This window comes from Mustela putorius, unplaced genomic scaffold (genome assembly GCF_011764305.1).
Source record: "Mustela putorius furo isolate JIRA1106 unplaced genomic scaffold, ASM1176430v1.1 tig00003944_pilon_pilon_pilon, whole genome shotgun sequence".
In the NCBI taxonomy this organism is placed as follows: Eukaryota; Metazoa; Chordata; class Mammalia; order Carnivora; family Mustelidae; genus Mustela; species Mustela putorius.
Window position 1 is genome coordinate 5,243,461 of NW_025422088.1, and position 12,748 is coordinate 5,256,208.

Below are 12,748 nucleotides of genomic sequence, written 5' to 3' on the forward strand. Positions count from 1 at the left end.
GAATTGTGTAAGATTGATGAATCACAGACCTGTACCACTGAAACAAATAATACCTTATATGTTCATTTAAAAGAAAAGATTATATACTGCTGCAAACCTTTGTACATGTGCACCAGGAACCATGCATATGAATATGACCATAGCAATAATATTTATTTGTATTTCATTATTTTTATTATAGATGGTAAACATACAGTGTTTAATATTAGTTTGAGGTATACAATATAGTGATTCAATAATTTCATACACTGCTCAGTGCTCATCAAGGTAAGTGTATTCTTAGTCCCCTTCAGCTATTGCACTCGGAAATGTTTATTACTAAAAGAAAAGAAAAAGAAAGAAAATGTCCCTTGGCAAGATAATAAAAAATAAAACATATATTCACCAATTGGAATAATATACAGCACTGAAAATGGTTGGACACTACTTCACACAGTAATATTAATAAACCTGGGAAACCAGGTTGGGTGAAAAAAATCAAAGTCTCAAAAGACTACATAAGGTGATATTATGCATTAAGGTCAAAAGAGTCCAAACTAAATCAATTTTTAAAGAACAGATGCATCTCTGTGAAAACTATATTTTTAACAGGCAAAAAGTCAAACACAAAATTCAGGCCACCCTTGGGTGGTGGGGTAAGGTAGCAAGGAAGGGCCACAGAAAGAGTTGTCCATGGGCAGTATGTTAACATTCTAGATGCTGGACTGCATAGTGGGTTTGAGGTATTGAGTATATCATTGTGCTTTAAAACTTAAATACCTTGCACACAGAAATCAGATATTACATTCCAAAAATATGACAAGGAAAAAATCGTGATACAGTAGGTACTCCTGATTCACACTCCATAGCACCAATTCAGTCACGGCAGCGACAAGATGATGGTCTGTTTATTAAAAACAAAAGGAGTATTTTTTAAAGCAGTAGTCCCTAAACAAATATCCTTCATGGTTCTGTCAGTCTTTTGACAGATGATTAGAAAGTATAAATTGCTGGGCTGGACTCGTGCATAAATGACAACTGCAGAACAGAATAGAATTCTTCCCAATCCTACTGGAATCAACTACTCACTATCTCATTACAGACTCAAAATCTTTGTCTTATTTTGCTATAATATTGCCACCAACAGCAGCTAACATTTATTCAATATACACTGTGCAGCAGACCATGAGGTGTTTCATTTGTCATGTCATTTTTATCCTATGAGGTAGATACTAAAAGCATCTATCATCAGTGCCATTTTATGGATGAGGAAACTGCATCAGAGAGAGATCATATAACTTACCTAACATCTTACAGTTCATAGTCATGGAGCTGCATTCAAGAGCAAGAATGAAAACTTGAACCCATGCTAGCTCAACTAGTCTGAAGCCACATGGCCAAATAATGAGCCAGAAAGTCAACTCTAAACTGCCTAGCATTAGATAATCAAGAAGGGGAAAACCCTATCCTCTATCCTCTATCCCTAATAACTGGAAAGGAAAGTTAGTAATTTGGTGATGATGCTTTTTCTTTTTATTCTTTTAAAGGACTACCTATCAAGAAGATGATTTAGAAATACTGTCTTGGGCCAAGAGCAGGACTAATAGATTGACTTAAAGATCTGCATTCTATTAAGAAAAATCACAGAAATTGGGATGCCTGGGTGGCTCAGTTGGTTAAGCCGCTGCCTTTAGCTTGGGTCATGATCCCAGCATCCTGGGATCGAGTCCCACAGTGAGCTCTTTGCTCGGCAGGGAGCCTGCTTCTCCCTCTGCCTCTGTCTGCCACTCTGTCTGCCTGTGCTCGCTCACTCGCTCGCTCTCTCTCTCTCTGACAAATAAGTAAATAAAATCTTTCTTAAAAATCATAGAAATAATAAACAGAGTTCTCAAATTTATTTTACACATCTACACATGTCTGTTGCAGAAAATCCTAAAGGGAACCTGAGCCATATGAGGCCTTATTCTCCTTTAAAGAAGATCAAATATCTCCACATTTAATAAAACAGTAAAATTCCATACTCAGACCCTGAATATACTTTTAATATAGTAAAAACAAAAAATATTTACTAATGTATTCATACTTTCTAGATTAAGAAACCCCTTGTGTTATTCAACTTTTCAAAGTGTATTATACTGCAGTGTAACACAGTATTTCAATATCATTGCATCTTATAATAAATTTTTATGACGGAAAATGACTAAGTACTTAGCATCGATTTTCACCATCTTTACTACTTATTACTAATTCCAATAAAATCTCAATTTAGATAAAGAATTTAACTGTCTCTCCCAGTTCTTTTTTTCCCAGTTCTATTTTTTCTTCTGCGTATCCCAATTGTTTTTTCCACCTTGCTTCATTTCTCTGTTGCTGTAATTTCCCACTTAAAGCAATTTTAGATTTAACACTCTCCTAACATTTGGCAGAGGGGTGGACTCAAGTTTCCCTTTAATTATTCATAAAATAAAAACAATCTAAGGTATTTCCAATGATCTCATCTTCATTCTTCACAGTGTAACGTTTGGGATCATATACAAAGGCTCAACAGTATTCCTTCAGTGAAAATGGGAGAACAAGAATTATTCTGAATATAAAACTACATTTTCTCACTGTAAAACATTTGGAGACTAAACTCACTTATCGACCTGCAAATAAGAGAAAACCATTATATAATCTTGGTTATATTTTTCTCTAAAAATAAATATTTTAAATTAGAACATAATTAGAATCAGACTCCTGATTTTAGTGGCTCTAATTCTGTTCCAGTGACCCCAAATGCCCACTGACAGGTAGTGACTCACTTGGAGGAACCCATTCTACAAAGCTAGTATTCTAGCTTTCTAGAAAGCTCCTCAACATCCCCATTTCAGGCAGACTAGCTGCTCTCTGCCCAAGTCAAGTGAATGATTTATCAAGGGAATTCTACCCATTCTATTGGAAACCCAATATGGGCATTTCAAGATCCTAGAGATGCATCTTCTTTAAATTTTATTTAAATTCAATTTAGTTAACATATAGTATATTGTTAGTTTCAGGGGTAGAATTTAGTGATTCATCAGTTCTATATAACACCCAGAGCTCATTACATCAAATGCCCTCCTTAATGCCCATCACCCAACCACGCCATTCTCCCTTCCATCAACCCTCAGCTTGTTTCCTACAGTTAACAGTCTCTTACGGTTTGCCTCCTTCTGTTTTCATCTTATTTTTCCTTCCCTTCCACTATGTTTATCTGTTTTGTTTCTTAAATTCCACACAGGAGTGAAATTATATGGTATATGTCTTTGTCTGACTGATTCATTTTCCTTAGGATAATACCCTCTACTGAAATCCATGTCAATGCAAATGGCACAATTTCATTTGTTTTCACGGCTGAGTAATATTCGTGTGTGTGTGTGTGTGTGTGTGTGTGTAGCCACTTCTTTATCTATTCATCTGTCAATGGACATTTGGGCTCTTTCCGTAGTTTGGCCCTTGTGGACACTGCTGCTACACGTATTGGGGTGCATGTGCCCCTCTGAATCATTATGTTTGTAACCTGTGAATACATACCTAGAAGTGCAATTGCTGGGCCATGGGGTAGTTAGGTCTATTTTTAACTTTTTGAGGAACCTCTATACTGTTTTCAAGAGTGGCAGTACCAGTGTGCATTCCCACCAACAGTGTAAGAGGGTTCCCCATTCTCTACATCCTCACCAACATTTGTTGTTTCCTGAATTGTTCATTTTAGCCATTCTGACCAGTGTGAGGTGGTATCTCATTGTGGTTTTGATCTGTATTCCCCTGATGCCAAATGATGGTGAGCATTTTTTTCATGTGTATATTAGCTATTTGTATGTCTTCTTTGGAGAAGTGTCTTATACCCATTTCTTGACTGGATTTATTTTTTTGTTTTTGGAGGCTGGGTTTAATAAGTTCTTTATAGATTTTGGATACCAGCCTTTATCTAATATATGATTTCTGACTACCTTCTCCCATTCATCACATTGTCTTTTAGTTTTATAATTGCCTCCTTTGCTGTGTAAAAAGCTTTTTATCCTAATGAAGTTCCAATAGTTCCTTTTCGCTTTTGTTTCTCTTTACCTCTGGAGACATGTCTAGCAAAAGTTGCTGCACCAAGATCAAAGAGGTTGCTGCCTGTGTTCTCCTCTAAGATTGTGATGAATTCCTGTCTCACATTTAGGTCTTTCATCCACTTTGAGTTTACTTTTGTGTATGGTGTAAGAAAGTGGTCTAGTGTCATTCTCCTGCATGTGACTGTCCAATTTTCCCAATGCCATATGTTGAAGAGGTTGTCTTTTTCGATATTTGTCCATTGGATATTCTTTCTGTTTTGTCAACGATCAGTTGCCCATACAGCTGAGGGTCCATTTCTGGGTTCTCTATTCTGTTCCAATGAACTATGTTTCAGTTTTTGTACCAGAACCATACTGCCCTGATGATTACAGCTTTGAAACACAGCCTAGAGTCTGGAATTGTGATGCCTCCAGCTTTTCTTTTTCTTTTCTTTTTCCTTTGCTTTTTTAAATTTTATTTATTTATATGACAGAGAGAGAGCATACATGCACAAGCACAAAAGTGAGCAGAGGGAAAGGGAAAAATAGACTCCCCACTAAGCAAGGAGCCTGATGCGGGCCTTGATCCCAGGACACTGAGTGACAGGCAGATACTTAACCAAGTGAGCCACCCACACACCCTTGCTTTTCTTTTTCAACATTATTTTGGTTATTTGGGGTCTTTTCTGGTTTCATACACATTTTAGATTTGTTCCAGCTCTGTTAAATTTTTATAGGGATTGCATTGAATGTGTAGATTGCTTTGGGGAACACAGACATTTTAACAATATATGTTCTTCCAATCCATAAGAATGGAATGTTTTTTCATTTCTTTGTGTCTTCCTCAATTTCTTTCATAAGTGTTCTATAATTTTCAGAATACAGATCTTTTACCTCTTTGGTTAGGTTAATTTCTAGATATCTAATGGTTTTTGGAAATAGCAAATGGAATTGAATCCTTGATTTCATCTTCTGCTGCTTCACTGCTTATATATAGAAATGCAACAGATTTCTGTGCACTGATTTATATCCTGAAACTTTGCTGAATTCCTGTATCAGTTCTAGCAATTTTTGGATGAAGTCTTTTGGGGTTTCTAGATAGAGTATCATGTCATCTGCATAGAGAAAATTTGACTTCTTCTTCACCAATCTGGATCCCTTTTATTTCTTTTTGCTGTCTGATTGCTGTGACTAGGACTTTCAGTACTATGTTGAACAAGAGTTGTGAGAGTGGATATCCCTGTCGTATTTCTAACCTTATGAGAAAAGTTCTCAGGCTTTCCCCATTGAGGATGCTATTCGCTGTGGGTCTTTTCATATGAGGATTTTATGATGTTGAGGTATGTACCCTCTATCCCTACATGGTGGAGGGTTTTTATCAAGAAAGACTGCTGTGTTTTGTCAAATGCTTTACCTGCATCTATTGAGAGGATCATATAGTTCTTTTCCTTCCTTTTGTTAATGTGGTGTATTACACTGATTGATTTGTAGATGATGAGTCACCCTTGCAGCCAGGAATAAATCCCTTGCTCATGGTGAATAATCTTTTTAATGTACTTGGATCCTATTAGCTAGTATCTTGGTGTGAATTTTTGCATTGATGTTCATCAGGGATATTGGTCTGTAATTCTTTTTGGTGGGGGTCTTTGGTTTGGGGATCAAGGTAATGCTGGCCTCATAAAATGAATTTGCGAGTTTTCCTTACATTTCTATTTTTTGGAATAATTTCAGAAGAACAGGCATTAATTCTTCTTTAAATGTTGGTAGAATTCCCCTGCAAAACCATCTGGCCCTGGACTTTTTTATCTGTTGGGAGATTTTTTTATTACCGCTTCAATTTCCTTGATGGTTATGGGTCTTTTCAGGTTTTCTACTTCTTCCTGCTACAGTTTTCATAGTTTATTGTCTCTAGGAATGCATCCATTTATTCCAGATTGTCTAATTTTGTCATGTAATTGCTCATAATATTCTCTTATAATTGTTTGTAGGTCTTTGGTGTTGGTTGTGATCTCTCCTCTTTTATTCATGGTTTTATTTACTTGGGTCCTTTCTCTTCCCTTCTTGATAAGTCTGGCTGGAGGGGGGGTATCAATTTTATTAATTCTTTCTAAGAACCAGCTCCTAGTTTTATCAATCTATAATACTGTTTTTTGTTTTTTAATTTCTGTATCACTGACTTCTGCTCTTCTGCTGGTTTTGCTTTATTTGCTGTTCTTTTTCCAGATCCCTTAGGTATAATGTTAGGTTGTGTATGTGAGACTTTCCTTGCTTCTTGAGGAAGGTCTATATTGCTGTATACTTCCTTTCTGGAACCACCTTTGCTGCATCTATCTTGGGGATACATCTATACACAGTTACTCTGGTTTATTCACTCACCACTGAATTATGAACATTTTCCTAACATCTATTCTAGTGTATGTATTACTTCATGCCTACAACAGTTTGTATCATTATTTTCCTTTGTAACACATACACTGTTTTACAGTCTCTGCTGTAATTTAAAAAAAAAAAAAACTGGAAAATAATTTTGGTACATATACATTGACCCGTATTTCTGATCATTTCTAAAACAGACTCTAGAAGCCAAAGGTGTGGATCAACAGTTCCTTTTTCACAGTAGAATTACAAGATTCTTTCTATTTATAAAATCTCTCTTAAAAAAAAAACAAAAACTGCTCCATGTCTTTAAAAGCCATAATAAAGATGAAATCTAGATTATATTCACCCTCATTTTTTTGAAAATGGGCAATAGTGGTGCCAAGGTAGGAATGGAGCTTCAAATGGACATGTCTTATCAAAGTACTTTTATGAACTTGCAGGCAAGGCCAGGGCTGCAATGGCAACAGAAGAATCTTGCTTCTGATGATACTAATCATGCAGTGAAGACCCGGGAAGATACTAACCCAAGAGGGGAAGAGGACCAGAGTACATAACTCAGTTCAAAGTTCTAATTATCCCTCCTGGCGACAGTGTAGAATAGTAGAAAGAGAAGAGGGAAAGGGGCCTCCCAACTCTGTCACTAAGTGGGTGTCATCTTAGAAAAATCCTGGATAAATCCTGTTCCAATCTGAGGATCTTCATTTAAAAGTGTATTGGCTACATCAGATGGTTCCCAAGACATCTTCCAGGTGAAATCATCAATGATTCTATGATCATCATTCAGCAATAAAACTCTGGTTTTTCATCTCTGGCCTTCATGTTCTGGCACCTTCAGTAATTCCTATTGTTGCTTTCCTAATTCTTTCCCAAGAGGTATCTGCCCCTCTGGGCTTACTGATCATCTAGTACCCAGAAAACAGTTAGTATCCTCACCCCACAACCATGGTTCATATGTCTGATGGCCACTATACTTTTAATTCTCACCAAAATCTCAGGGATTGTGTCAGTCTCCAGGAAATTTAACCTTTTTATACTTTTTAAGGTGCATAGTATTCATGCCAGCCTTGGAGCACCAAGTTTGCACTAGATGTGTTATTTATCCCTTGGGTAAACCTTTCATGACTCTCCAGTTAACCAGTAAGCACTTTGTACTGGCAAAGACCTGCTATCCTGACACTTCTCACACTTCCACAAACCACTCAGCAGCATGGGACTCTACACACACTTCTGATTATCAGTTTAGCACTGTATTGAACATGTAAGTATACTGTAATTGTGAAGTTTAACAGTTGAGACATAAAGAGAAATTAAACAAAAATTACTAATTCTATCTAAATCCTATCAAACCCAAAATAATTTTCAACATAAGATCAAACAGTTTTTCCCATGAACATGCTGAGGTCAGTAGCTGCTTATCTCAAAGTGGCAGCCTAGCCTGTCCTGGGGCAATTGCATTCTTCGCAAAGTTCTTTCAGAGACAAAATAGATGTTCCCGCAGTAATCCCACCTAACCGTCTCACATGCAATACACCTGAGGGCAGTGGCCATTTTGAGGTCATCCTGCATCTGGGCTTTACATGTCTTCCACTGTCAGTTCCTCTATAATCCTGGCATGCTGTTCTAGCAATAGCTCTCTAAAAACACAGCTTCCAGAACTGATGGAACATTCTAGATGAAATATGACTACTGAATTGGAAGAACCATCATCTCCCCTGTTTGATGGCATAATATGGGATCACTCTCTGAAGGTCAGTCACAATATGCTGGCAGAAATTGAGTTTTGACTAACTCACAACCTCATTTCAGAAAACCAAAATCTGAAAGTCAAAATTCTATACACCAATATCTTTTTCTTTGCACCAAAAAATGTCTGGAATGATGACATTTTACCTTGGATGTGAAAATTACACACATAGTGTTCTGCCTTCAAATTGTTTCTTATTTCAAGAGAAATGATATACTGACATGACACAAATAAAAAATGGAAAGGAATTGCGTTAGTGACTCAATTTAAACTGTTTAACCTCACTGGGAAACCCTCTGTCTTAGATAAATTTGTTGTTCAATTGCACCATCTGGTGGATAAAGGTATTTAAACTCCCCCATTGTGAGAAGAAAAAAATATATATCATTTATAAGACTAAAGATATCACTAAAACTAAAATCTTAGTATGAAAGATTCCCATGCTTTAGCCAAAATCTTTCTTATAGAGAGGCTCTTGATAAAATTAAAATACCACAAAAAATCTAAAGCTCGTAAAACTTCACTATTAAAGAATCCAGTTCACCTTCTTCAAGAAATGTTGTTCATCATGAAAAAACATTTTTAATCTGGGAAGAACCTCAGAGAGCAGCTAATTGACTTCCCTTTACAGATGAATACTCCAAGGCAAAGACAGGGCTTTCTTGAAAGTCATAGCTAAGGATATATTGATTATATATGTAAATAGATCGAATATCCTGTATTGTTTAATATGGCCTTCTATTTCAAGAGGCTGTGTGAGAACGACAGGAAATAAGTCAGTCAGTGTCTGCTGCAAAGTGCTACTCTCATGGGTTGACAATAATCTGGCTACCCCACTATGGACTATGGCCTACCCCAACTGATCTCTGTAACACCAGGAGTTGTCATACCCTTCCTGCCTCTACAACCTGCCTGCATCCTTCTTCAATTTAGATTTAAACTCCTCTCCCTCTCCCCCAGAGAAAACCATCCTACCAATAAAAATAAGACAGATAACAGGTAACAATATCTAGAAAATATATCTAAGTCATGGATAATCCTTTTATCACTTAAGAATCCACAAAAATGACACAAGGAATGAAAAAACAAATAAGATCGATAAGATAAATGTTAAATCACCTGTTGAAGAACATCTATCAACAGGAGGAAGTGTTCACAATGTGTTAAAATAGGAGAGGAAAAGAAAAGCCAAATACGTTCACTACAATACCTTATTTGTAAAAAACAAACAAAAAACAAGCAAAACACAGTTCTCAAGCATTGAGTAGAGAAAAAACATTGGAAAGAAATACACTAAATATTGTTGACAGCTAGTGTCTTTGCCAGGATTTATGAGTGATTTCAATTTTTTTTCTCTTACACAATGCTTTCCAAATTTTTTATCCTTAACATTTATATCAATAAAAGGGTACTTTTACCCTTTTGTATTTATACTCATATACCGTAAAGAAAACTGGCAAAAGAAACTGGAAAGAGGACCCACAATACATACCCATCTACCCAGTACGTAAATAGTAGGGGAAAAAAATTTTCTAGCTCTCATGAAAAAATATATAGTATAAGACACTGTATTTTTGTCTTAAGACTTACCAGTTTTTCAAAATGTTTTGAATTTTCTATCAATTCTATATTAAGAAATACCTGGATAACTAGCAAATTAACATTGATGGATAATCTCAGAAATATAATTTCTCTAAAATATTTTATATATTTTGAGACTTAAAGACTTGAGTTCACATCCTACGTCCATTTTCTGTTTGTAATATTTTGCCTCAATTATATGACAGAATATATGGCATGATGTTCCCCAAAGAATTCACAGCTTCCATGATGAGAACCACTGTCTCCTAATGTGGTTCGGTCTTTGACATATATATCAGGAATGCAGAAGGTCAGTAACAAGAATGTTACATTGTTATTTTGTCTTAAAATCCCTGCATCATCTATGTAGACTGCAATCAGAGAAGTAATCTTTTGCTAAATATCATAAGGTAACAATTTTTCAAGCGTTGTCTGAGGACCACAGGAAAACACCCAGCTCCCATTAGGGTCCATGGCATTAAAACTGTCTCCACAATTATACCAACACACTATTTGCTTTACGGTCTAACAGTAGGGTCAAATTTTCCAGAGGCTATATGACATCACCACAGACTAAATGCAGAAGCAAATATATGAATCCAGAGGTCTTCTATGAAGCTAGACATTACAGATTTGAAAAATGTAAAATAATGCCACCCCTTTCACCAAATTTTTTGTTTCAGAAAGTAGTCATTTTTCAATAAAAATGTGTATGTTATTATATAACGGGTTATTCTTAATAAATTAAAATACTTTTAAATAATCTCTGTTTCAGTTTTAATTTCTAATAAAACAAACAAGGATAGATATAACCTACAAGAGAAAAGCTTTTTGAGGTCCACAATAAATTATTAGAAGTATAAAGGAGTCCTAAGACCAAAAAGTTTGGGTATTCATGTTCAGAAAAAAACACACACTGGGAAAGATTACTCTAACCTAGACCTCTTCTTTCTTTTCAAAGCACTTTTCAATTGCTGTGACCAGTCCACCTTAAAGACCATTATCTGACCACAGTTCCTAAAGCATGACTGTGATCTATCACTTCTCTACTAAAATGATCTCAAACAATTCAAAATGTAGAGAGTGATAACCAAAAACATGTAAGAAACTCCATGGTTTGTCCTCAAACTATTTTTTAGAAGTCATACACTCATCAATTCTATAATTATTTCGCTGCATTTTTTACAGCAGACACTATGACAGGAGCTGGGAGTGAAGAGTCTATGAGAAATAACACCTGCCATCATTGGGCTAAGCATCTACTGAGGAAGAAATAGTCACATAAATACAGATATCTTTAATTTTCTATACTATTTTTCCAAATTTGCCATAATTATATGTTTTTTACCCAAAATTCACTATCCACATCAAAAACTCTCTAAAGTGACTCTGAATGTCTACCAACAGAATCATTTTGGTTGTACAGAAATCTAGGTAAGGGAATGTGGATAACAGCTCAGTTGTATCTCAACTGTTCTCCCTAAAGGATTATGCCAATCATGCCTTGTGCCCATATTAAATGTACCTTTGAGGACCAATGCTATCATTATTCCATTCATAATGAAAATATCTTCGGAGAAAGTAGAAATGTGCAACAAAAGAGCATAAGAAACTTAGAAAAGCCCACATATCAGAAAGATTTGGAAGTAATGGTGCATACTGAGGGAAGGAAGCATATAACACATTATCTCCACATGTCCCTATCTATTAAACACAGCAGTGTTGGAAAGCTTAACTGTAGTTACCCAAGCCAACACAATATCTGAGAAACTAGAGAAATTCCTTGTACAGTAGACTGAGCTCCACTCGCAGTGTAGGAGACCACTGAGTACCAGGCTGGTACAGGGGCAGGTGGTGGACACTTTCAAAGACCTAGAAGCACCTGCAAGTGTGGGGAGAGGGAAAACACGATTTAGTGAAAAAATTAAATCTCAAAGCAAGTCTGAGAGATTTATGAGCAGTGATATATGGCACAAGCTGAAGATCATTGGTGAAGCAATTTTCCCTCACAGTGAGATGGGCTATCTTCCTCCAGAGAACTGCAAAAAACTGCCATTAAAAATGATGACACACAGGGACACCTGGGTGGCTCAGTTGGTTAAGCCGCTGCCTTCAGCTCAGGTCATGCATGATCCCAGGGTCCTGGGGTCGAGTCCCGCATCGGGCTCCTTGCTCAGCAGGGAGCCTGCTTCTCTCGCTGCCTTTGCCTGCCTCTCTGCCTGCTTGTGTGTACTCTCTCTGTCTCTAGCAAATAAATAAAAAATCTTTATTAAAAAAAAAAAAAAAAAGATGACACACAAAGGAAACTGACAGTCTTAATGCAATACCATCTCACAGGCTTATTTCAAAACAAAGAAGTACCTGGACGTAAAGCATCCAAAGAAGGCTAACTTGCTCTTAAGTGAGAACTATGATGGTGTGCATAAGCTAAGGTCCTTGCTGGTACACTACTCTGACAACATCGGCTCAAAGGGACACTGCAGACTGTACTGCCTGTGATGATATGAGATATCTGAATCAGAAAGCCTGGGGGGTGGAGGGGGTGGGTGAGGCTTAGGAGCAGAACTCTCTCTCATCATTTAACAAAGGGAAAATCTTGCCAAGAAGGCTCTCTTAAAAACAGACAATATTCTTGGGAATCCTTCTGGTGTAACAAGTTATGAAGATAATAGCCAGCTTAAAGGATATGGAACTTCATTTAAACCTCCATTTAATGAGCCATTATCATCATTAAGACATTATACTATATGACAGGTGTTGCTAGAAACGCAGCCATAAATAGCACACAGAATACAAAACTGACTGCCTCACTCTCACTGTTCTAGTATAAATAATGTTGATGCCTGTGCTTCACGCTCTGTCTTCAAAGGTCTGTGGAAGTATACTCAGCTACTGCCTATCTCAGAAATGTCCTAGCCTCTGCCTTTCCTACAAATACCTGTTGACTTGCATGACCCTAGCCAAGTTGCATCATCCCACACAGTTACAGGACATTTTCTCCCTGTTCCTC

The 12,748-nt window shown here is 36.7% G+C and overlaps 1 protein-coding gene across 23 annotated transcripts in view; it reads right to left on the reverse strand.

Annotated features, from left to right (window-relative positions):
- KDM4C (lysine demethylase 4C) overlaps positions 1-12,748 on the reverse strand; it is a 510,087-nt gene that overhangs the window by 430,052 nt on the left and 67,287 nt on the right. Inside the window, exon 5 of one of the 23 annotated variants that reach the window (XM_045069851.1) lies at positions 10,528-11,620. The exons of the other annotated variants lie outside the window; for them this stretch is intronic. Coding sequence (XP_044925786.1) covers positions 11,603-11,620 — 18 coding nt within the window. The 3' untranslated portion in view covers positions 10,528-11,602. Of the gene's footprint in view, positions 1-10,527; positions 11,621-12,748 lie in introns of those variants that run through there. 23 annotated transcript variants of the gene reach the window in all.